This window comes from Grammomys surdaster, unplaced genomic scaffold, assembly GCF_004785775.1.
Source record: "Grammomys surdaster isolate TR1022 unplaced genomic scaffold, NIH_TR_1.0 126391, whole genome shotgun sequence".
In the NCBI taxonomy this organism is placed as follows: Eukaryota; Metazoa; Chordata; class Mammalia; order Rodentia; family Muridae; genus Grammomys; species Grammomys surdaster.
The window spans coordinates 18930714-18956612 of record NW_021621185.1 but is presented as its reverse complement, the minus strand read 5'-3'; the positions used below and the strand labels follow the sequence as shown (position 1 = coordinate 18956612).

General features: G+C 43.1%; 2 protein-coding genes across 4 annotated transcripts in view; one reads left to right on the top strand and one right to left on the bottom strand.

Annotated features, from left to right (window-relative positions):
• Ankdd1b (ankyrin repeat and death domain containing 1B) overlaps positions 1-6960 on the top strand; it is a 55762-nt gene extending 48802 nt beyond the window's left edge. Inside the window, exons 12-14 of one of the 2 annotated variants that reach the window (XM_028760174.1) lie at positions 2318-2519; positions 3433-3564; positions 5183-6960. In XM_028760174.1, coding sequence (XP_028616007.1) covers positions 2318-2519; positions 3433-3564; positions 5183-5244 — 396 coding nt within the window. In that variant the 3' untranslated portion in view covers positions 5245-6960. The remainder of the gene's footprint in view (positions 1-2317; positions 2520-3432; positions 3565-5182) is intronic. The other variant, XM_028760173.1, reaches the window with a different exon arrangement.
• Positions 6961-8109: 1149 nt separating this feature from the next.
• Poc5 (POC5 centriolar protein) overlaps positions 8110-25899 on the bottom strand; it is a 28060-nt gene continuing 10270 nt past the window's right edge. For both annotated transcript variants that reach the window (XM_028760118.1, XM_028760119.1), the window contains 7 exons: positions 23706-23882; positions 21744-21848; positions 20820-20999; positions 19417-19570; positions 17736-18013; positions 11396-11572; positions 8110-8500 (listed from right to left, as the gene is read on the bottom strand). In XM_028760118.1, the coding sequence (XP_028615951.1) occupies positions 8357-8500; positions 11396-11572; positions 17736-18013; positions 19417-19570; positions 20820-20999; positions 21744-21848; positions 23706-23882 (1215 nt within the window). In that variant the 3' untranslated portion in view covers positions 8110-8356. The remainder of the gene's footprint in view (positions 8501-11395; positions 11573-17735; positions 18014-19416; positions 19571-20819; positions 21000-21743; positions 21849-23705; positions 23883-25899) is intronic.

Genomic DNA, 25899 nt, shown 5'->3' with positions numbered 1-25899 from the left:
ACACACACATACACACATACACATTCACACACACACACACATACACATACACATACATACACACACACACATACACACACACATACATATACATACATACACACACATACACATATACACACACACAGACACACATACACATACATACACACACATACACATACATATACACACACATACATACACACACATACACATACATATACACACACATACACACACACACACACACACATACATATACATATTTAACCATCGTCATCCATAATTAAATTCAGTGATTCAGAGGCAAAGGATGCTTCTTAAATCTGCCTTATGCTATTATTATTGTGGTGTGTGTGTGTGTGTGAGAGAGAGAGAGAGAGAGACAGAGAGAGAGCATAACTTGAGAGTCAGTGCTGGCTGTTCACTTTGAGTGGATGTTTACTTTGAGGCAGGGTCTTTCCTCTTGTTTCTGTTGAGCTTCAGTGCTGCAGGCTACTAGGCCTGAACACTTGTGATTCCTTTCTTTCTTCCCTTGCTGTACAAGTCCTGGGCTTACAGATGAGCCCCAGTGCATCCAGCTTTTTAACTGGGTTCCAGGAAGCACGCTCCTATGGTCAGGCTTGCGTAGCAATCATCTTCAGTGGTCGTGCCACCCTGACAGCCCTGCTTACCCTCCCACTTCTGGTCCTCACAATGCTAACACTGTTAGAAAAGACTTGGGCTTTCTGAGTCTCCCTTTCTGTTTATAGAAGCCTATATGTCCACTCTGATCAGAATCCTAGAACGCAATGAATGCAAGACTCTCTGAGAAATAAAAATCCACAGAGCCTAGATGAATGCAGGACCAGCCTGCCTGTTCTCTCCCCACGCGGTTTGAGGTTTTGATCTCCTTGGGTGTGTCATTTATGAGAAGGAACGGGGAGGAAAGGTGAACTTTTTGGTGTTCCCACTCGATTCTTACTATTCCTGGAAACAAGGCAGGGAAGCCCAGGCTGCACCGGAGGCTGTTGGATCCTAGGAGGCTGTCGGATCCTAGTCTCGGCACACAAGGCCCAACACCACAAGAAAGCCCCGCCCTTTGGGGCACAGATCCTCAGGTGTATGCAAAGCTTTTTGGAGGAGGCTGCTGATGCATGATGGGTACACGCTGATCCAAGGTGAGGGCTGAGAGCAGGCCCACTAAGTCCTTCTCAAAAGTGTGGAAAGGCGGGGTCCCATTTCCTCCCCTGCCATTAACCCCCATCTAGCTTTTAGAGTGTCTTTCATTAAGATTCATTTTTATTTAAATGGAAGACTAAAATGGAAGTGATTATGCAAGTAAAGGAGGTGAGCTGGGACGTCTTAAGGAAACCTTTTGGTGAGTCATGGCTCCCATTCCCGTCACAGAGCTGTGACCTTCTGCAGGGGTCTTTTCTGCAGCCCTAATGGCATATGTGCTGCATGCAGTTCCAGGAAGGCACTTGCTTTCTTCTCTGAGACACTTTTCTCTAGTGTTTATGAATGGTTGATTATTCAAGATCTCACCGAGGAGACAGGAAACAACCTAGATAGGCCAGAAAACAAGAGATCCGGCTAGGTGCAGGGCCACTGGGCTCAGCATGGCTGCAGTGGCTTAAAAGGAAATGGCAGCCACTTTGTTCTGTCCACTGCCCTGTCCCCCTTCGTTCTCCCCCCTACCCTACTCAATCCTATCCTACCCTACCCAATCCTACCCTACCCAACCCAACCCTACCCAATCCCCTACCCTACCCAATCCTACCCTACCCTACTCTACCCTACCCAATCCTACCCTACCCAACCCTACCCTATCCTACCCAATCCTACCCTACCCTACCCTACCCTACCCTACCCTACCCTACCCTACCTAACCCTACTCTATCCTGAGTTAGGCTTCCAGTCTCACCTCACACTGAGGAGAGAGCAGAAGGAATAGCTATGAGGTTTTGTTAAGGATGCATACAGTCTGAACTCCACTGAGGCATCAATGAGAAAATCAAATACACCCAAGAGAGAGGCTAGTGTTGAACATAAGGCCATTAAAACCGTTGGCTGTGATGTCTCACTGGCCAGCATGTCCCCTCTGCTGTTCTTTTTGGGAGTGGGCAACATTAGTCGACAACTCAGACACAACATTGCAGATTTGCTCATGCTTTCTGTTTTAGACATAGTACTCAACGCCTTTTGTGTTCCAGACATTTCTGTCCAACTTAGATGATAAAAGATGACCTAGGACAGACTGAAATGAGTCAGCTGCTGCCTTACCAATTATTTATTATGTAAGGTAACAAGTGAGCATGTTGGAGACAATAGCTACCATTATTTTTCAACTAAGGAGCACCACGAGAGCATCCAGGACTCAGCAGTGAGCTCTACACTGACATTCAAGCAGGACCATAGTCTGGAGACCAGGCACATCCGCATGCTGCTCTGGAACCTGGCCTATCGGCAGCTGAAGAAGAAGGACTGGCAGAGGCTGGCCCGCTCGTGGAGCTTTACAGAGGACCAGATCAGAGCCATTGAAGAACAGTGGTCAGGTGAGTGGGAGCCAGAGGACATGGACAGGAAGAAGCCAGTCTAAGTTAGGAGTAGTGGTCCTTCCTCAAAAGTAAGTGCCTGGTGCGCATAATAGGCAGAGGCCAGAGATCACTGGAATAAGGGCAGTTAGCATGGCTCAGTCTGCAAAGGTAGCTGGGAATAGAGCAGAAAGCTACACTCCTGAGAATCTGCAGTTAGCTGTGCTTGCAAAGCTTGACTACTTTGGCCTAAAAAGAAATGAAGGCTTCATTCACAATTGAGTGGGAACTAAAGAAGCAAGGATAAAATCCCTTGCTTGCCTCTGGAATGCCAGTCTGGCTTTCACTAAAATTTGCAGACTGTTCTTGGATGAAAGGTCTTAGCCTGGCACAGAACAGCTGATTACGGAAGGGGAGGATTCTGGGAGGACATCTTCTGCAAGCCAGGCACATGCACAGTCTCACTAGCATGGCATTAAATGACATGCCTGATGCTCAGTGATTTACAAAGCAGCAGGAAACTTGCCACTCTGTGGACTCTCATTCAAACCTATTCACTCAAATCTGAGTTTTCATAAGATGCCCAAGGAAAACATGTACTCTGAGCCTGACCCTATCTTGTGGGGATTGTCTGTCACCTCTAGGCAGGCATCGAAGCCATTCAGTCCACTATAACCCCACACCCCACGAGTGCTTAGGTGTTCCTAGAATAGAAGAAGCAGGTCAGATTGCCTTGTGTCCAAATGGTGTTCATTACAGCACAGCCCCAGTGAGGAATCATAGGACTTCCTCCCATCACTGGGCTTTTGACCTGACAGATCAGGGAGGATGGATGGACACCAGTAGTCACTTAGAAATGTGATTAAAGTTGAGGTCACGTTAGAAAGATGTCAGTGCATAAGGCTTCACCCAGGGCCTTTTATCCCTGACATAGGTAATGACAGCTTTCATGAGCATGGCTACAGGGCTCTGCTCATCTGGCTGCATGGGGCTCTGATGACCCAGTCTGACCCTGCCAAGCAGCTGTATGAGGAGCTGGTGTGTGCAGGATTCCCAGAACTAGCTGGTGAGTATGCCACAAATCCACAGAAACCCCTTCTCCTTTCAATGGTGGGGTGGGGGTTCTTCCTTAATAAATAGCAGCAGCCTGGATGGAGGTTGGTTGGCCGAAGGGAACATGGATCTGTGGGAGGGGCCTGTGTCCAGCCAGCAGCTTCTGCCTTGGTTAAGTAAAGCGCACTCGTTTCAGCATCTGTCTTGGTTTAAGTTTCATGGCTGTGAAGAGACACAATGGCCACTGAAACTCTCTTAAGGGAAAACGTTTAATTGGGGCTGGCTTACAGCTTCAGAGATTTGGTCCATTACCATCATGGTGGTAAGCATGGCAGTATGCAGGCAGACATGATGCTGGAGGAGCTGAGAAATTCTACATCTTGAGTCAAAGGCAGCCAGGAGGAGACTATCCCACACTGGGTAGAACTTGAGCACTCCCTTAAAGTGACACACCTACTCCAACAAGGCCACACCCCCTAATCCTGCCAGTCTCCATGGGCCAAGCATTCAAACACATGAGTCTATGGGGGATGGAGGGGGGCAAGCTTACTCAAACCAGCACAGCATCTGAACCAAGAGTGAGGGCATTTCTGTGTGGCTGTGGACAGGTAGGGTAGGATGTAACCACCTGCTATAACTCAAGACTCTTCTCAACAACTGAGCAAGAAATATATATCTTCCTCCAAAAGCTGCTTGCTTCTGTTGGCAAATTCTGTTACCTTAGTGGCTGTTACAGAAAATCTCCCCTGAACTGTCGACCGTGTTGTTAGGGAACATTGTTTGAAAACACCAGTGAGTGGCTTTAGAACTCTCATGTAATCATGGTCACTGGCATTGGCCATTGTTCTCACAGACACAGTTCCACTGAGAGGCAAGCACATGCCTGAGTCACGCTGGCAGCTAGACCAGCATTGGTGCAGGCAGTAATAGGAACGACCGACTACATTGGGTCCTCCAATTTTAAACACTCTTTCCATTTAAAGTTTAACTAGGCAAACTGTGAGGGAAGACTAAGGCAGTGTGATACGGTGGTTAGGGCTGTGCTGTGAGACCAGGCTTGCCCTGGCTCCAACTCTGCGATCTCCAGCAGGTTCTACCTCATTGCACCAGTGTGTCCCCTTAAACCATGGAAGAAAATAACATGCACTTCTAAAGACTGGTGTGAATAAGCCCACTGGTGACTGGAACACAGTAAACCACACTTAAGAACATCAGCTGTTCATCTTGATGTGTGCTGGGTAGCTTTTATGTCAGTTTGATAGAGTCATCTGAGGGGAGGGAATGTCAACTGAGAAAACCCTTCCATAAGATCTGGCCCTAGGCAAGCCTGGGGGGCATTTTCTTAACCAGTGATATGGGAGGGTCCAGCCCTTTGTCCTGAGTTCTATAAGAAAACAGGCAGAGCAAGCCATGGGAGCTAGCCAGTAAGCAACACTCTTTCATGGCCTCTGCATCAGCTCCAGCCTCCAGATGCCTGCCCAGTTTGAGTTCCTGCCTTGGCCTTTCATCAACGGACTGGGATTCAGGATATGTAAATGAAGTAACCCTTTCCTCCCCAAGTGGCTCTAGTTATGGTGTTTCATAGCAATAGCAACTCTAACTAAGATAACACTTTGCTGCCTTCTTTTCAGAAAAGATTCGTCAGTTTAAAAGTAAAACTGACTCACACTCCAAGAAATGTGCAGTGTCCTAAGCTTCCCTCTCCTCCTTCAGTGTTGGTTCCTGATGGCCGCAGCCATACTGCAGCTGACTGATTTTCCAGTACAGACACAACATCCCTCCAGGGATGAAGTTGAACACATCATCTCCCCACTGCTCAAGGGCACACAGGCAAACTGTGTGTGACTTCCCCATTTGTCACTTGGTGCACACATGAACACCCTAGCTGGAAGGGCTCTGTCCCTGCTTAAACACTGAAGTGACAGCGGGATCAGCGCGGTGGCTCATGGGAAGCAAGGGCTAGGAGATGCTGCTCTGATATTGGATTCTTGGATGTGGACGTGTAAATATCACTGAAGTGCTTATAATTAGCTTCCTTTCTGATAGACAGGATGTTTTCTCCACAGACAGCAGTGTGGATGAGGGGAACACTTATGAGTGCCTGATCTCAAGCCATGGTATGTAAGCCATGAACTCTCATCGCTGCAGAGAAAGTTCGTTTAGAAATTCAGTCACTGCTGGCTTTATATCACAAGTATAATCTATTATTCAGAAAACAACAAACAAACAAACAAAAAACCCAAAACCCAAACCAAACCAAAAAACCCCAGACACACAGCAGTGATTCTTCAACCCTTCATACTCTAAATGTGGGTAATTTTAATTCTTTGTTCTCTCTGGTACAGTCTATTTTGTTCAGAACAAACAAGCATTACCTTTTGTAATCTGAGAAAGTTATGACATGTACCAGTTGTACGTTGTATCATTGTAAGCCTGCCTGGAGCTCAATTCTGATTCCTGGTCTGGAAAAGCTGGTAAGAAAATCAAGGGCAATTTAGTTATTTTATCATGAATTTATAGTTTCCAGTTTTTCTTACATTGATTGTAAATGGCCCACTTAATGCTAGGAATGTTTAAAACAGGCAATATAGTCACAAGATCCAGAATTTTAAAAAAGTATTCAATAAAAAGTTTCACCTCAGTCTGTTCTTCAGTTTGGCCAGTTCCCACTGACCATGGCAGCATTCCGACTCCAACATAACCTCCGTATGTAAAATAAATACAAACGGATACTCTATTATATAGAGTGTTTCATCATCCAACTTCATATCATTTAACTCAGGCCACCGGGAATTATTTCGTGATTTGGACGACACGGCACTTTTAGTAACATGATGCCTGCAACAGTCCCCAGTTACATCAACTTGCTTTAGGATGTCCATATGACCTAGCTTGCATACTAAATCTAGGTCTGAGCCTAAGACCAAGGTTTTTGTAGAAAATAGGTATGATGCCAAGGAGAAGCAAGGTGCGGATGTTCCACCTGGGTCACCTTGGCTCTCTGCTCCTAGGGACGTCTGTTCTGAGATGGGATGGATTAATGCATCACAGGACAGTACATGGGGAGAGGGGTAGGAAGATGGACTGGTGCATTTGTTACTGTGTGTTATAAGGTTTAAGTATGTGTGAGTGCTCTGCCTGCATATATGTATGTACACACGCAGGCCTGGAACCTGCAGACACCAGAAGAGGGTGCTGAGTTTTCTATAACTAGAGTTACAGATTGTTTAAAATTGCCAAGTGGGTGCTGGGAACTGAACTAGGGTCCGTTGCAGAACAGCAAGTGCTTAGTAGTTCTGAGTTATCTTTGGAGCTCTACATAGTAGGGCTTTGATTTTGGATCACATGAGTGATCTCTTAGGGGAGCCTACCATTCTTTTTTTTTTTTTTAATTATATATTTATTATTTAAACATAGGGGTGCTGTCTGCATGTACACCAACATGCCAGAAAAGGACATCAGATCCCTTTACAGATGATAGGGTGCTATGATGTGGTTGCTGGGAATTGAACTCAGGACCTCTGGAAGAGCAGCCATTGTTCTTAAACCGCTGAGCCATCTCCCCAGTCCACCCACTGTTCCTTCTGGCTTTCCTGGGTGGACAGGGCAGTTCTGGAGAGCATGTCAACAGGGAAGGCATGAGAAGAGGTGCTGCTGCTTGCTGGTCACTTAAACCAAGCGAGCCTTGCTACAGTCGTAGCTGGGCCACTGCCTGATACACCTATAATTCAGAATAGCCTTAAGTACTCGTTATAAAATGGAATCATGGTTGCCTACATCACATTTAGTCTTCCATGAAGTATGAGGCAGCAAGAAAAATGACTTTTTATAATAAAATGAGAGAGCATAGAAGCAGAGCACGCTCACACTGGTAGAGGCTTCAGACGACCAGTATCATACAGGAAGAGACGTGGCTAGCCATTAAGCTTACACATAGATCTGCTGTCTCGAAGAGCCATGCCTCTGCAGCACTGTGTGGATGAGCAAAAAAGAACTAGGCAGGCTCAGTGGGGCAGGCCCCATCAGAGAGACGGAAGCAGGCTCATCCCAGCAGGGAATTCCTTTCTGTTTTGGTGCTAACTAGAAACTTTCTTCCCTTTTAGCCTTACGAATATTTGCAGATGCTGTCTGTTTCCCTCCGTGTTTAGTTCCAGAGCCTGAGAGATGAAGGCCACACAGTGACGGCAGGAAAGCTCTGCTTAGAAATACCACTGCTACCCTTGGTCTTTATCTAAAAGTTAAAATAGCTTCTATTAATTTTAGTAATGAAAGTAAAGTTCCATTTCAAAGTTCTGTGTAAATTACTGCTCAGTAACAGTGGAAATGATTTCCTTTTAGAAATAATGTACAAGCTGGGCAGTGGTGGTGCACGCCTTTAATCCCAGCACTTGGGAGGCAGAGGCAGGCGGATTTCTGAGTTCGAGGCCAGCCTGGTCTACAGAGTGAGTTCCAGGACAGCCAGGGCTACACAGAGAAACCCTGTCTCAAAAAAAAAGGAATAATGTACAGAAAAAGACTTATATTTTTCAACAATGCAATCATTGGCAGGCTGAACATGTTCAGAACCAAGTTTGTTTGTTTTGTTTTAATTAAAAAGTTCTATTTAATTGTTTAAATAGAAATAACATTAAAATAATCTATACATACAGTTACAAAGGATGGGGAAGTCTCTTGTAATTCTGAAAAGATGCACATGATGTGTCCAAGATGTTCTGACTGTACAGAAAAGTCAAAACCCAAAACTTGCTGCTCCCAGGAAAGTCCTTATCAGAGGAATGAAAGCCCTGAGTGTGATCACAGTCTCTCTAGTCCACCACTTTTATCGATTGAACGCTTGAGAGAGACTGGGTGTGGCCTGGCCTGGCTCCAAGAGACCTAGAAGCTGGGATGCCACCTTCAGGATGGATGGTCCGTGGGTACTTGGCAGCAGCTGCCTGAGGAATGGTTTGCTGTGAAGATAAGGAAGATAAGAGAATGCTTTAATAATCTAAGAGTCTATATGTGCAGTATCATTTTATCACCTATAACCCAAAACAAAAGATATTTGACATCCTGTAGATACCAATAATGCACTGGGTGGAGCTGCCATTCAAACACTGGATATTTTATAGTCACACAAGAAAAGGCTTCCCAGAAGACATGGGGCTCTCTTATTTTTGCTTTCCTTCAACAGCGTCTTGCTATGTATCCCAGGCTGAGCTTAAACTTGCAATCCACTTGCCCAAATGTTGGGAATAAGGAACATGCCACCTTGCCTGGTTGGACCATATTTTCCTAAGCAAGGAAAGAACTGGATGTGGAGAACAGAGCCAGACATGGAGGAGAGGATGATCTGCACACCAGTTCAAAGCACAGGAGAATACTGAAACATGAATGCTAAAGAACGAAAGTCAGGGCAGGGCAGACTCGGTCTACATATATGTACAAATATGCACTGTGTATATAGTACATGGTACCTACACATACATATGCGAAAGTTTAAGACTTTATGTCTTAGTAGCTGGCAGTGGGCTCTGTATCAAGTTAAGCTCTTAGTCATATACACACAGATTTCTATTATAGGATATAACTTAGAAGAACTATCTGCAAAATATTTCAAGTATAATTTTATGCATTGGAGGAAGGAGTGATGATGGCCGAGAAGTTAAGAGGACCTGGGTTTGGTTCCCAGCACTCACACAGTGGCTCACAAGAATTACCTCTGTGGAAACCAGGAATTCACGTGGTGGTGCACAGATATATATGAAGGCAAAATACTCATATACAAAAAACTTACAAAAAGGCATTTAGTCAATATATTTACCATGTATCTCAAAGACTGCCTAACTTTCCTTAAAAAAATAAACTTCTTAAAAACAGGGTCCTCATGCACAACTCTGTCTTAAAAGTGAGAATTCCTCTAATGGACAGATGGAAAATAACACCTCTTCTTGAGGTGGCTTATACTGATGTTTCTCTGAGTATAAACATCTGGATAACTATCACAAATGAGAGATTCTTGCAGCTGGTATAAAATTTTAGTTCCCAAGCATCAAATATGACAAAGCTGTTTTTTGAGGATGGGTAAGAGGAACTGCAAAATTAGATTAGGCTTCCCATGGGTATTATGACCTACAAGATATGTCAGAGCACGAAATTAGCTCCAGAAGCAAGCAAATAGCCAGAAAATGGGCAAAGGCACTACAAACAGACCTATGCTTTATTGGCAATAATGGCTTCTGCTAGTTTTAGGTATTGATTCCTGGGAAACAAAACAGCAAAAAGGAGCCAGGTGCTGGTGCACGCCTTTAATTCCAGCACTCTGGAGGCAGAGGCAGTCAGATCTGAATTCAAGGCCATCCTGGTCCACAGAGCGAGTTCTAGGACAGCCAGGTCTACACAGAGAAACCCTGTCTCAAAACTGTCCCCCGATCCCCAACAAACAAACCCAAAATAAAATAGTATAGAGGACCAACTGTGTCTGTCACATGACAAATACTAAGCAGCGACAGAAGGAGTTTATGGATATCTGATTCATACCACCAACTACCAGGCAAGTACTGTATACATGCTGAAGAGCAGCAGGGAGCCTCGGAGGGAACAGTTAAAGAGGGCTTCTAAGATTCTAGTTCCTCAAACTCTAGGTTAGAATACATTATATGATGTAGGGGCTGGTGAGATGGCTTAGCACTTAAGAGCACGGACTGCTCTTCAGGAGGTCATGAGTTCAAATCCCAGCAACCACATGGTGGCTCACAACCATCCGTAATGAGACCTGATGCCCTCACATGGGTGTCTGAAGACAGCTACAGTGGACTTTGGGCCAGAGTGAGTGGAAGAAGGGAAAGGGGAAAAAAGTGATCATGAAAGGATGAGTTATTTGGAGAGTGAATTTAACCTAAGTAGAGAAATTCTGCTCCATCATAACAAGCTAATACAAAGCAAGCTGAACTTGGGAGGGGGGAGGAGAGTCAGATGTGGGGTAAGTAGAAAGATTGGAGAAATAATGTAATAATATTTTAATTCAATTAATAAATTTAAATCATAAAAAGATTCTATTCTAGTTTCTCATTTTTTTTTCCATCTCCAAAATATGAGGGCTGGAAAGACAGCGCAGCAGCAGCACTTGCTGCTCTTCCCGAGGACTGAGGTTTGATTCCTAGCACCCATATAGTGGCTCACAACCCTCTTTAGCTCCAGCTCAGGGGATATGCTACCCTCTTCTGAACCAGGTGTGGTACACAGACGTACTTGCAAGCCAAGACTCAAAAGACTTAAGACAAAACAAAAGAAAACCCCCAAACATCTCATGCTCCTTTTTTAGTAACTTTTAGTAAGCTCAGTGTTCTCACTAACCCTGATTCACAGAAGAGAAAATGGAGGCTGAAGTACTGGACGTGAGGGGTCTGTTTAGACACAGCAGGCAGCAAAGTGGAGGGAACAACGGGCAGGTTTGTACTCACCGCCACTTCCAGTCTATGCCCCTTTCTTTACAGCACAGACCGTTCTTGCAGCTCCCTGCCTTTAACCGCGATACGCTAGGACTGCAAGGGCAAGGGCACAGACTCTGAGGCATTTCCTTATCCTTAGATGCTTAAGGACCGCTGCACGAATAGCTGGTTTACGGGTAACCTGATTCTTTTTGGCATGGAATCTTTAGAGTTTACTGTTTCAGCAGTCCACATACTAGATTACTTTTTCTAGTTGATGATTTTTATGCCATTTGGAATAAACATATTTCTTTATTGTAACAGGAGACATTGTAAGTGTGGGTCATACAGAGTAAATGACAGAACAATGACCGACCATGAATGTCAGGGTTTATGAGGGACTAATTCATGAAACAGACTTCTGACAGGACTTACCACCGTGACTGGATGATGTTTCTCCACGATGACTGAGCTCATGGGAGGAGAAACTCCCATAATAGCCAAACTGCTGTTGATTCTAGTTTTGGAACCAAAATCACACCGACCTGTGATCCGGGCTGTGATTGTCTTCCCAGCTTTCTGCTGGGCTGCAGTCACGACTCTTGGTGCATACTACAAACAAAAACCAATACCCAGTTGGTGGGAAAGCCAGTGCATGATTTACATTACTTGGTTCTGTAACTTTCAAAGAAAGCACAGAGTACTTAAAACCTAATGAGACAAAAAGACAAAACAAAATCCCAACATTGCCAAACTCTAAAATGTTCCTTTAACCTGGGCATGCCAGCATTTGAAAAGTTCTTGAGATTTAAACCCTTATTATACAAGGACAGACTGCCAGGAAGTCCCCTTGTGTGTTCTCTTAGGTTTCCTGCAAGGATCAAGTCTTACCTGAAGCAAAACCACACAGACACCAGTGTGCTGGTGCTGGCATGAGGCCTGTGTACATGCCTGTGCCATTTTATTCCAAGCAATTCCTTACACCTGCCACAGAGTCACATGTAGTCACTCCATCAAACACGTCACCTCCTGCCCATGCCCCTTCTCCCACTCAGCCTCCATAATACCAACCACTGTCTGTGTGAGGACTTTTATCCTTAAGCATCATCATTACAAAAGTGGTTTTGTTCTGCTTTTAAAAAACTTGATTGGTATGTTTCATGAATACAGAAACCTAAAATAATTTTTAAAGACTGATTTCATACAACAGATTAGTTTCTTTTTTTTTTCTGTTCTGCATTACATTAGTAAACAGTTTTTTGGAAAGACTTTTTTTTAAAGTTAATTTTGTAGAAATACTGCAAAAATGGGATGATGCTATAAAAAAGCAGCTTCAATATGTAAAAGTTTGACTGATTAGCACTGGATTCTGAAGAAAGCCTACATGCATATCAAGAGTGATGTGTAATTTCCTTTTTTTCACTGTCAATTAATGACATAAATGTTCATCACAGTGTAAGGGGATGCTCTTTGACTTAACCTGCAGCTCTTCATTCATGTTTCATAGTTACATTATAACTTGTCAGCTCTTTAACTGTTGGTCAGAAATGGAAAGGACAGTTGCTAATAAAATAATAGCTCCAAAAGTCTGGGCAGAGTGGTATGAACCTGTGAGCCTAGCACATGGCAGGCTAAGGCAGGATGACTATGAGTCTGAGGCAAACCTGAGATACACAGTAAGATCCTGTCTCAAACACACACACACACACACACACACACACACACACACACACACACACACTCACACACACCAGCTGGGGTGGGAGTATTATTAAGTGTTTTTTGTCTACCATGAATGGTTCTGTGGGTTTGATTCCCATCTCAACAAGCAAAAAATTTTGATACTTCCTGATGAATATTAACTTCTTTTAAGGATTGCAGATACATTTTCCCTATGTATACCCTTCTGTGGGTTTTAATCTTGTACATGCACATGCAGAAACCAGAGAAGATGCTGGGTGCCTCTCTACTGCTCAGACATGATGCCTTAAAACAAGGTCTCTCACTGAACTAGAAGCTCACTTGTTTAGGCTGGCTGGCATCCAGCTCCCAGGCCACCTATCTCTTTCCCCTGTGTACTCCTATCCCCGTATGTTGGGGTTATAGTCATACGCAACCATGCCTGGCTGTTTTGAAAGAAGTGCTTGGATTTGAAGTTAGGTCCTCAAGTACTTTTAGGGGCTGGAGCCATCTTCTCAGGCGCATGCTTTAATCTTATCACACTCTTCTTACTTGAAGGAGAAAATAATCTGCTTTGGACAGCTGGAGTCATTATGCTCCTCTAACACGCACTGATTTTGGTATAACTAAAAATGTAGTATGAATTATTAATCTAAATGCATTTTTCCCCTCAATGGCTCTTCCAAAAACATTGATTTATAATGGTCCTTTCCCCATGGTCTGGCCAATCCAAGGTTCTCTCTTTATCTGCATTAGCTGGAGATGATCAAACCTATCTATCTATTCAATCAGGGAGAGGATAATGAAGGAGACTTGGCTCTGGGGAAATTACATCAACTCAAAGGAAAACAACATTTAAAAGGGTTGTGCAATTCCTTAAAAAATCTGGAAAGAATTCAGTTTAGTTCCATAAAAACCTAAGCAAAGGCAAAGATGAAGCAATTAATTCTAGGAACAAAAAACATGCTGAAAGGAAATGCCATTATATATATTCAAGGCTTAGCTATATTTATACAGGAATCTCAAGTACTGATTTTATTTAAAGTTGGAATAGCTATATGTAAACATTAACACACAGGAAGGACGGTGAGGACAGCAGAAGGCTAAGACTATGTCAAAAGGCTGAGTCCTTCATCCATAGGTGGAAGTCAACAGATGCTGTTTCAGATGAACAGACATACCAATAACGACAGGAACACATTGCTCAGGAAAAGGTGTTGGGAGAAACAGCTAACATCTTGGGAAGGGTTGGAGGGCTACTGCTAAAAATGTAGAGACTGCATTTTTAATAGAGAACTTTATGGATCTTATGAATTTTAAGATGTTTACAGGGCTGCAAACATGGCTCAGTGGGTAAGTGCATATACTGTTCTTCAGAGGAACTGGGCTTGAATCCCAGCAACCAACTCAGGTAGCATACAAGCACCTGTAACTCTAGCGCCAAAGGGAATTAGCACTGGGGGAAAAGCCCTAATTACTGAATCCTTGCCAAGTACAGAAAACTGAGAGACAACTGAGTCCCTCACTTTATGGCTCCCGAATTACACCAGAAGGTGTTAAACACACCTGTTTCATAACAGCTCATCTCACATGGAGACAGAGGGAATGTAAGAAAACATAGAGAAGTTTGGAGTGAGAAACACCAGAGCAGACAGGAAATACAGATGAACAGCTACTGTCAACCCATCTGGGAACTGCGTTAGGACACCTCCAGTGTGATGAAAATCGGTCCTCTGTTAAAGACATGTGTAAAGATTCCATCTGTAGTCACGCAAGTTTAAACAGTCACCGACAAGGCCCTGCACGTTTGTAAGCGTTGTCTCTAATGGTGTGTCACTTGCTAACTGTATTGTGTATACAGTGAGTAGAGGCTGGAGAGATGACCCCGTTTAGAGCACCTCTCTGTCTCCCAGAGGACCTGGGTTTGTTCTCAGCACTACATCAAGTGGCTTATAAACACTATAGCTCCAGGAAGTCAGACATCCTCTTCTGGGTATCCCCCCAACACATATACCATATACATTCACAAAGTAATACTTATATAACGCAAATAGCTTAAATGGGTGAAAAAGAGCTGTGTCAAAAATGCATGAGGATATAAGAATTTATATAAAAATTATTAGAAAAGATTGCTGCAGGGAGAAAACAAAACTAGAAGATAGTGTTGAACATTTTGCTAGTTTGAAAAATAAAAAAAAAAAACATTGAGGAAGGCTTACAGTAGAAATATGATTTCTTTATAACCAGTAACCACATCCAGCCTGGAATCTGTTGAGAACTGGCTCTTTTGAGCACGTGGTCACATACTGTTCCTCCTAGTGTCAGAGATGACTAGCTGCTAATAGGTCCACAGTACAAGAGTACCAACAACCTCACACCACTTATTGCTTTCCCTTCCAATGGAAGGAGGAGATAGATGGAAACGTCAGTAACAGTTTGGAAACCCACCCAAGAGCATGTCCCTCCAATTACACTCCTAGAACCGGAGGAGTACAGTGCCACCTACTGTCCTGCTCTGTGACTTGGAACAGAATTTGTGTGGTGGGTTTGGGTGCAGCTGAGACAGGTTGAACTTATACTTCTTTCTAAAACAAGACATATCTGAGGTGACCAGAATCACACGGAGGAGAAACCTTTTACAGGACTTACAGAAAGTACCACCTGTGAGCCTTCTCTAGGTTCTTTAGGTACTGAATGTGCGTCTGTGTTGTAGCTATCATGTTGTTTTAGTCACTTTCTGTCTCGAGTACTTTCTGTGGGCTGATCCACGTAACACACTAGCACACACACACACACAGGCACACACACACAGGCACACACACGCCTCTCTTTTTCCCCATTTACTGAAAATATTTTTTTCTCACACACCATATCCTGATTAGTTTCCCCTCCTCTACTCCTCCCAGTTCTCCCCCACCCCTCCCTCCAGATCCCTTTCTGTCTCTCATTAGAAAACAAACAGGCTTCTAAGAGATAATAAAATATAGTAAGATTAACAAAAAGCTAACACGCTAGAATAAAACAAAACAAACTGAAGGAAAAGAGCCCAAGAGAAGGCAGAAGAATCAGAGACCCACTTGTTCCCACACTCAGGAACCAGCCTGCTCTATGGAGCTCCAGGAGAGCCAGGCCTACACAGAGAAATCTTGTCTTGAAAAACCAAACCAACCAATCAACCAAACACCAAAACAAAACAAAAAACCCAAAACAAACAAAACAGAACCCCAAAGCCAAACCAACCAACCAACCAACCAACCAACCAACCAAACCCACCCCGCTAAACTGGAAGCCCAAACTACATGCTGAGGATGTGGTTCAGCCTGGCGCAGGTCTGTGCATGCTGAGGTCATCTGAGCTCTACCTGTGCTCATACTGACTTTTCCCCTGTGTTCTCCGAGTCCACTGACCGTGCTGGGAGATGAGAGCCTGACTAGGCTCGGTCCTTAGCACCACACACACAAATATGAACACAAAGCCTGACACCCACAGACACCACAACAACTGGGGTTGTGTGTGGGTGGAGTGTGTACGTGTGTGGGCACAAATGAGAAAGGCTGTCTAGACAATACAATGCTTTTCACGTTTTGAAGCCTTCAGAATCATCTGTGGGCAACAGGCTAGTGAGCAAGCTCACTCACGTGCCCTCTCAAAGGCAGGGTCAGGTGTAAATGCAGAGTCTGAGGTAGTCCTAGTTTAAGGAGATTCTAAAAAGTCTAGCTCTACGCAGAGCTAGATATCTAGATATGCAACATGAATGGCAAGTCAGAAATTTAAATAAACTCCTACTGTGTTTATTTAAATGAGATAACCTACAAAGGATTGCACTTCAGAATGTATAATCATGAAAAATAAACAGAGCTGAACATATGTCAGGGTTGAATTTTAGTCTCATTTCTAAGTCAAACCTCCTCCACACATGGAGATTTCTCTTACTCTATGCACATGTGCTATGTACTTTAACTTCAGGCAAGAGCAAACATGGCAAGCAGCAGATCTCAAAATATTTTTCTCTAAAATTAGTAGCTCTAAAAGGAAGAAATTCAAGTGAGCTAGAAGACTAAATCTAACCAACTGTCTGGCCAACTCTGTTCTTGTCCCTTACCAAGAGCTCTCCAGAGCACAGTGCCTAGCCATGGCCTGCCAGAAGGTTTAGGACGTCCAACAAAGCAGAACGCTGCTGCTGTTCACACCTCCAACCTCAGCACTCTGGAGGCTGATGCAGAAAACGGCTGTTGCAAAGTTGAGCCAGCCTGGGGTGAATGAGTCTGTACGCATCTGTCTTTGTCTCTGTCTCTGACCCCCCTCCTCCCATGAGAAAGAGAGAGAAACACAGCGAGAGAACTCTAAAATCCCTCCTGCCATCTTTTCTGTTACACCACTGGTTAGAATCATGGAGAGGAGGGAGACACGTGTCTCAAGAGCTTTAGCTCTCACATGCCTTTGTGTGAGAGCAACACTGGGCAGGGAAGAGGCTCCAGAGCTGAGTCTGACAAGGGTGTGGATGGCTGCCTGTGCTCTGTTCCCTCTCAGTCACAGCCATGAGGGGCTCTGTCACCAGCCTCATTAATACCTCAAGGATACGGTTTCCCTCACACTCTCCACCCCGTTCAACCCTCTGTCCTAAGCTCTTCCCTTAAGAGAAAGCCTTTCCTCCCCACGTCAACTGTGCATTAAGTTAACACCTATGTCAACTGTGCGTTAAGTTAGCACCTAACAGAGGTGCAGCTGCTAGCGAGTACTGAGTCTGTTACTAACTCTTTCTCAAACAAAACCTAATTTTCCTGATAGTTTAAAAATATAAAATGAAAATTTATTTTAAACTACCATTTCTGCAACAGTATTTTTGGGTCAGTTTTCACTAAACATTACTGTTTTGGTCACTTTGCCTTGAGTACTTTTCTGAGGGCTGGCTAGTAGGACACTGACTTTTCCCTTCCATAGTCCACTTACCATGTTGGGGAGGTGAGGGCTTGACTGGTACCGTATACACATCCTCAGTATCCTATATACAAAATGAACAAACGGGGGAATGCAAAGCCCAACCCCCACCAACACCACACACACACTTCGGAAGCGTCACACAAACTGTACTGACCGATTCCTCCGGGGCAGGGGTAGCTGCGGATCCTGCACTCAGAATAGAGACGGGAATGTGAACAGAAGAGGCAGACGTAGCTCCGGCAGAGGTCAGGGAAGCAGCCGAGGGGATGGCAGTGGAGCTGGCTACTCCTGTTGCGAATGTTCCAGAGGGCAGTAGCTGTAACGGAACTGCTGACGGCATTGTGGACGAAGAAGTATCCAGGTGAGCAGAAGGTTCTCTTCCTGGACCACCAGGGCCACTCTCTTCCTTTTTATTATTTGTGAAGTCTATCCCTACAAATCACAAATCCATTCAATTAACAGCAGCACAAACTAAGACTACTACCCTCCAAACAAGGACAAGAGACTAATGGCTAAAATGTAGTTCTGATGAAAATGCAGATTCTGGTCATCTTGGAGGTTCACGGTTCACTTAACAGCATCTGTATCACTAACTGCTTGATGGCAGTATTAACTACCATCAACCTCAGAGGAGGTGAACACGTCAACATGGGAAAGCTATCAAATGGTCTGCTCTTCCTCATGTAAAAGGTAAGAATCAAGTGTGTGCTCGGCTGGAGCCCAGCTAGTGCACTGCCATGGAAACACAACTACTGCAGGAATCTATGTGGTCCCAGGGTGGGAGGGCCCACCCAGCTTTTCCTGCTTCACACAGCTATCCTGACGAACGGCCTCCAGCTAGAGCTTTGCATCCATTTTCCCACGTCAGCATCGTCCCTATTTCCACTCAGTACTTCCACTTTGACAAAACCAGGTTGTTTTCATTCTTGACATTAGCAAGTTGTAAGTCAAACAAATGAGCTCTCCATGAAGAGAAATTATGAACAAAGCCATTTGTCCGCTTAACTGGAGGGATGCTCTCTCACAAGCGGACCTCCTCTCTGATCCAGGGAGTGGATACAGTCAACTTCCAAAAGGTAGGGTTAAGGAGCTTCACCCAGTTTTTGATTCTGCCCCCCCACCCTCAGAATTAGAATTCAGCTAGTTTCCCTTGGACCATCTGAGTTTGAAAATGCTGTGAGATGTTCTAGACACTGAGGGGACATTGTGTTTCAAGACTTTCCATCAGATGCTGACTGTCGGCTTCTGCATATTATATACAGCAATTGTCACCTTGTTAAAGTTTAACAATACTTACAGTTCCTAGCCCCTTCCAACTCTGGTGACAGCAAGTATCCACATAAAACTTCACTTGTAATTTGAAAACTATACACACAAAAAACACTTCCCACCCCCCACCCCCAGGTTTAACATGTTTTTGGCAAAAAGCCCACCATGCATATTCATGACTTAAACACTTGAGAAGGTCAGGGATAAACGGGCAGGTGAGGGACTCTTGCTGAAATGGGCTCATTTATGAAGTTTCTGTTCACAGATTCTGTTTACTGATTCTTCTCTCTTTAACTGGGAGACATCTGTCTCACTTTTCTACTCTGTCTAAAACTAATTGAAAGTCAAGTCTCAAGAGCTACCGTCAGCTCTAAAGCACAAGAACAATGACTAGGGTAACTCTTACGGCACACTTCGAGCTGGGTGTGGCCTATTGAAGCCACAAATGGGGGACGCAGGGACAAGACACACCACTGCACAAAATTAGCAGTATAGACCCAACCAGTCACTGCTATCACCTCAAGTTCCTTTTGAAGCTAGACAGAGAATCTTCCATGAACACTCACCTGTGTCATTTTTGTTCTGAAATATGGTCATGGCCTCCAGATTTAACGCACACACTCCCCTCATGAACGCTTTCTTCATGGAGTCTTCGAAATGGTCTTTTTCCTGTTGCATTTTTTGAATCTCAGCTTTTGCATTTTCCAAAGCTCCAGATAACTAAAGAATTACAAAAAGCGGTGTGTGTGTTGGGGGGGGGGGTTTGAAACATAAGAGAGACTATTATTGTCAAAAAATAAGGTAATACTTTGCTAGCTATCTACTTATTTAGTTTTTTTGAGGGTCCTTGCTGTGTAGACAAGGATGACCTTAGATTGTCTTCTCTCTGTCTCCCAAGTGCTCAGACTATAGATATTTGCTACAATGCCCAGCAAAAATGTCATGTTTAAAAAAACTATATACCATTTATACAGGACATTTAATAAAATGTATTTATACAAGCCACATTCCTTTGAGAGGAAAAAACTAAAATTCTTGTAAAATTAACAGAATTTCTGAAAAGTAAATGATATTTACAAAATTTAAAGTACATAGTAAATTTTGGTAAAACTTACTTTCCCATAGATCAAACCTAGAAAGACTATATTTTTTCTGTATTCCACTTTGAATTGCAGAAATTACATATTATACAATTTAGTCCTTTTTTGTATGTGTTTGTGCATGTTTGTGTGGATGCACGTGTATGTATGTTTGTGCATGTTTGTGTGGATGTACGTGTTTGTACATGTTTCTGTGGATGCACATGTGTGTGTGTCTTTACATGTTTGTGTGGATGCACATGTGTGTGTTTGTACATGTTTGTGTGGATGCACATGTGTGGGTGTTTGTACATGTTTGTGTGGATGCATGTGTGTGTGTGTACATGTTTGTGTGGATGTACGTGTGTGTGTTTGTGCATGTTTGTGTGGATGCACGTGTGTGTGTTTGTACAGGTTTGTGTGGATGCATGTGTGTGTGTTTGTACAGGTTTGTGTGGATGCATGTGTGTGTGTTTGTACATGTTTGTGTGGATGCACATGTGTGTGTGTTTGTACATGTTTGTGTGGATGCACGTGTGTGTGTTTGTACAGGTTTGTGTGGATGCATGTGTGTGTGTTTGTGCATGTTTGTGTGGATGCACATGTGTGTGTGTTTGTGCGTGTGGAGGCCAGAGGTCAGCCTCAGGCGTTTCTTCAGCTATTGTTCACTCTGTTTTATGAGCCAGGCCTCTCACTGCCAGGAGCCTCCTGTCTGCCTCCCTCGTGCTGGGATTACAGGAGCGCAGCACTGAGCCCAGCTTTGTAGAAAGCTAGACTCTGAGAATTGAACTGGGTTCTCACGCTCATAAGGTAAGCAGTTTGTTGACTGAGACAGCTCTCTAGCCGGCAGCTACAATTATGCAAAGTAGAAACTGTGAAAAGTAGCTTACCATAGCAAGTTTGGCTTCATAATCATTGGAGAGCTGCACACATACTTCTTCAGCCCTCGCCTGGCACGCCCGTTCCACCACATCTTTCCACTGCCTCTGTATCACAGAACGCCAGCCCCTCCAGACTTTCTTTAGCAAAGTTCTCTGAAAGTACTGGTCAGCCAGTTTACCTTCATAAATCTGAACAAAAGCAACAGTCAGAACAATCTCAGAACCACTACCCCAGGGGTGTGTAACAAAAATAACATGGTGGTAAGTCCACTAGCTCTGCTGGGTGGTGAGCTAGAGGAGAGGTTGAAGCCTTATTCAAAGTAGGTTGCACAAATTTATGCCTCCAGGTGGCGCTAAGCTAAGTCCACAGCAAACAGCACCTGCATCACCTCATGTGTAAATAGGTGCTGTTTGTTTATGAAGAGGCTGTGCTTAGGCATTTAGTATTGTCATTACTTCTTTTTGAGCCAGCCTCTTGCTCTGTTGCTCAGGCTGGGCTCATACACTGGGCTCAAGTGGTCCTCCTGTGTAGCTGAGAGTACACATACACACTGCTGCCCTTAGATGTGTCAGAAGTAGAAATAACATAGGAAGCAAATGATCTGTTTAAAATATACATTTGTTTTCAAATAACTGCTTCCAACGTCGTTTGTTACAGAGTTTCATTACCAGGGTTTTTATGAGTTAGGTACAATCCTTATTAAACTATGAAGCAGCAAAAGGCTCTTCTGTCATAATATATACGTCCTACGTCAATGCAATCTGAAAGGTATTTTTCTAAACTGCACCAAAATCAAATTCCTTTGAAACCAGAGGACATTATGATCTAATTTTTATTGACTCATTAGAAAACAAATCTTTGAGTTTGACAAGAGTTCTCGTACGTCACCGGAAAGTCTGATACCTGAGAGTAGTTGACTTTTTCATACTTACTTCCTGTCTGGATTTGACATGGCCGATTCTCCAGTGGAAGAAGCTTTTCATTAACTCTATCCTTTCCTTTTGCTTGCCAATGGCATGAGACAAGCTGGAAATCACCTGTGAACAGTGATTAACCCAGTTACTGTAGTAGTGTGACAGCAGCAGCGGACTTGTGGAAAGGGCACACGGCCTGAGATGTTTTATTCTCTCTTAAGCTTGACAGTGCCTGGCAGCTTAGTTTATTCATGCTCAGAAAGTGATTTTCTCATGTAAAAAAATGTTATAGAGAATAATTATAGATATCTATTCATCAATTAACACCCCCCCACACGAAACACTGTCTCACTACGTAGCTTAGGCTGGATTCAAACTTGTAATCCTCCTTCTACCTCAGAGTTCTGAGTGCTGGGCTTGCAGGCATATGCTACCATGCTTGGCATAGACTATTATGACAAGGACCTTGTCTCCCATGTGAATATGGTAAATATCAATGAATGACAGGGAAAAGGAAAGAAATCTTCACTGTGTGTATATTTTGTTACTCCCCAATAAAGTTTACATGCATGAAAATTACAATACTTATTAACATTTAACTCAGGAAGATAACTTTTAAATTTTGATAACAAAACTTTAAAGTTTTGTTACATATACAGAAAGTCTTTACTTATTTGACTTATGAAAGGACCCTGGTCTGAAATGTTTTTCTAGTCCTTGTTACTGCCTTGGATATAGAAGTTTCTCAGTATTTAATTATTCTATGGTTTGAACAAATTTATAAGAGCCATGGTTTTGTTTTAATTATTTTTCTTGAGTGACATTATTACTATCCTTGAACAAGCATTTAATTGGTAAGATAGTTCTCTCCTTCGAAGACCTGAGTAACTGTAGTAAGAGGCACACTACACAGCCCTTCGTAAACCACATACACTTACGACAGGACTTATATATATATATATATATATATATATATATATACACTGGCTCTGTCCCAGCTGCCTTCAAACCTGTGATCCTTCTTATCTCCAGTCTGAAATTACAGAGATTACAGGCCTACTATGCAGCCTTGTTTGACTTAATGGATGGTAAGATATGGCTACTTATTCATTTTTGTAAGTACAACATAAGCATACTCATTTGGTATAATGCTTCAAGACCAGAAAAATCAGAACAGTTTTGAAGATAATAGAAAAAAAAGACAATGTTTCAAATAAAACAAGCTACACAAAATGTTTGATTTTATACTATACCAGTAAAGAGCAAGAACAATGTACATTTGAAAAAAAACATCATCTTGCCTGTGTGGATTATGTCTATAATCCCAGAGGTTGGGAGACTAATAGGAGGACTTCCTGTTGAGAGGTTAGCCTGGGCTACAGACACACTAAGTTGGAGGCCAGTCAGTTTAGGCTACACAGTGAGACTCTATCTCAAAAAAATCAAGCAATAACAAGCTTTTATCTGATTCATGAAACACTTGCGTGCTGCTGTTTCCTGAGGCCTTGTGTGAAATCTCCTGCACGCTCATCCATAAAGAGATGGGAGTCAGCAGGGCACAGATTCACTGCCCACTGTTTTGCTTAAGGTGTGAGATCTGTTTAAGATCTGAGGCACAAAACCTCAGACCAGTTTGAACCGGTGGGATTTGAAATGCTTACTGTCATCCACAAGGATGGTTAAGACATAGGTAATACTGGCTCCTTCATGTTGAGACAGTTATAAAATTGATCAGGAAGAAAAACCTAGCATGTCTACTGTGATTGGGCTCTTACAGCATCAGGAAACGGCAGAGCCTAAGGGCAAGGTGGACCCTACTACACTGATCTAGCAGGACTAAACCTGGGGCTGTGTGCTTAGTTTCCCTGAAGCATTTCTCTCTGTCTTATAGGAGCAGACAATCAGACGTCTCGGAATTGTATCTCCACTGGGACACCTGCTGAGTCTAACTCAAAGGGAGGCACAGAAAGGAAAGAGGACCTCGTCCTTTCTTCTGATGGAAATCTCAAAGGTTGTCTGCAGCTCCTTCAAGTCAGCGATCTGGTTTGACAGCTGCTTCACGACCACCGCGTGCTTTTCCTTCTCTTTTTTCATCTCCATTCGGTGCCAGTCTATAAAATTCAGTCTCCACTTACTTAGTTCAGATAAAATGTTTGTCTGAAAAGACGACATAGTGGAAATAAGTAATTTGTTCTTTCAAACCACTTTTAAATTGAAAATAAGAAACATTAAAAAGATCAGGTCAACACAAGGGCTATTAAAAAATCACAACACACTAATAAATGATGTTAGCAAGTTCAACCACTATGGCTCTCCACAGCTCATTTGCTATGCCTGGGGATTTAGGTTTTTCCCCATTTTATGTTACTTTGTATGAAATCACAAAATTCCTTTGTGTAGCCATAGTCTTAAATGTTCATACTAAAACAGATTAGGTGGTTCTGCAGAGATGGCACAGTAGTTAAGAGCACTGCTCTTCTAGAGTACCTGGGCGCAATCCCTAGCACCCATGTAGTGGCTAGCATCTGCAACACTAGCTCTAAGAGATTTGATGCCCTCTTCTGGCCTCCCTGGGCACAGAAAGTATGTGATGTACTTTCATACACGGAGGCTAAACATCCCTACACATAAGATTAAAAAAAATTTAAAAAAAATCTCAAAAGAAATTCAACTAAAAATGGATCAGGTGGAGAAGTAGAGTAATATGGGCTAAGCTGAGGCCGATGATTGGCAGATTTAGAGGCTGCGGTGGGAACTGAAACCATGAAACTGAAGTTTCTTCCAAAACAAGTTATTGCAGAGGTTGTCTTACAGCAAAGTGCTAAGTAAGCCCTTTAATGCTACTGACTGGCATGAGTAAAAGGACAAGCAATCACTGGTCATCTAAAACCAACAAAACCCTTCAATAACTAATCTGGTTAACTCAACATAGAATAGGTTAATGGTCGGCTGCACAATCCTGCAACAGTTTCCACTGTGATCACAGTGTGAAGCCGAGGGGAGGATGGTAGACATTGCTGCCAGTGTATTTTCAGAGTTTAAAGTTTCAAATAACAGGAAACTATGTCACAGAATTCACACGATCACAATTTCCATGGATATAAATGTATATAAGTACATGCTTTGGAAAAGTTCATTTTCTCAGTTTTTAGAATAGTTAAATCATATTATTAAAAATATTTATTTGATTTTAATTATGTGTAAGTCTCTGTTTGGGTATATGATCATGAGTGTAGGTGGCCACAAGACCAGAGGGTGGAGATGCCCTGGATCTTGAGTTCCGGTAGGTTGTGACCCACTAACATGGTGCTGAGAATTGAACTCCAATCCTCTGCAATAGCATTCTTGCTGTTAACCATTGAACCATCTCTCCAGCCTGTTCAATTAAAATATTAGCAAAAATCTTTTTTTTTTTTTTTTTTTTTTTTTTTTGGTTTTTCGAGACAGGGTTTCTCTGTGTAGCCCTGGCAGTCCTGTAGACCAGGCTGGCCTCGAACTCAGAAATCCGCCTGCCTCTGCCTCCCAAGTGCTGGGATTAAAGGCGTGTGCCACCACTGCCTGGCCAAAAATCATTTTTTAATACTGTGTTTTAACAGTGACATTTCTGTAATGCTGAATATTGGCAGGTTATTAACATCACCAAACAAAAATAGTTTTATAGATTCATCAGACATATATTGTGGCTGCTATAAAATTAATATATATCAGTAAGTATATATTTTTAAACTTAAAAGGTCCTCCCATCCCAGCTTCCCGGATAGCTGGGACTCCAGGTGTGTGACCCTCCTAAGCCCCTATGTCCTCACTAGGCTCTGAAGAGACTGAAACAATGTCAGTCATTGCTGTAGGTCATCAGGATACAGGGTGCTCTTTAAAACACATGAAAATGTTGTGGGACATACAGTATCCTAGCAACTCCATAAACCTTGCAACTCTAAGTATGGTTTAGAACCCTGTAATATTACCTATGTGTGTAACAAATATGTATTCATAGGCCCTAGTAAAACATACTGAGTACCAACCCACAGTTTAACAAGACATATGTGCATTCAAGACTGACAGACATAAGTCTAAGACGCTGGATGGATCATCCCAGGAACCCAAAGGTTTAGGCTTTTGTTTACTAGAAAACATTGAGAGAGAGAGAGAGAGAGAGAGAGAGAGAGAGAGAGAG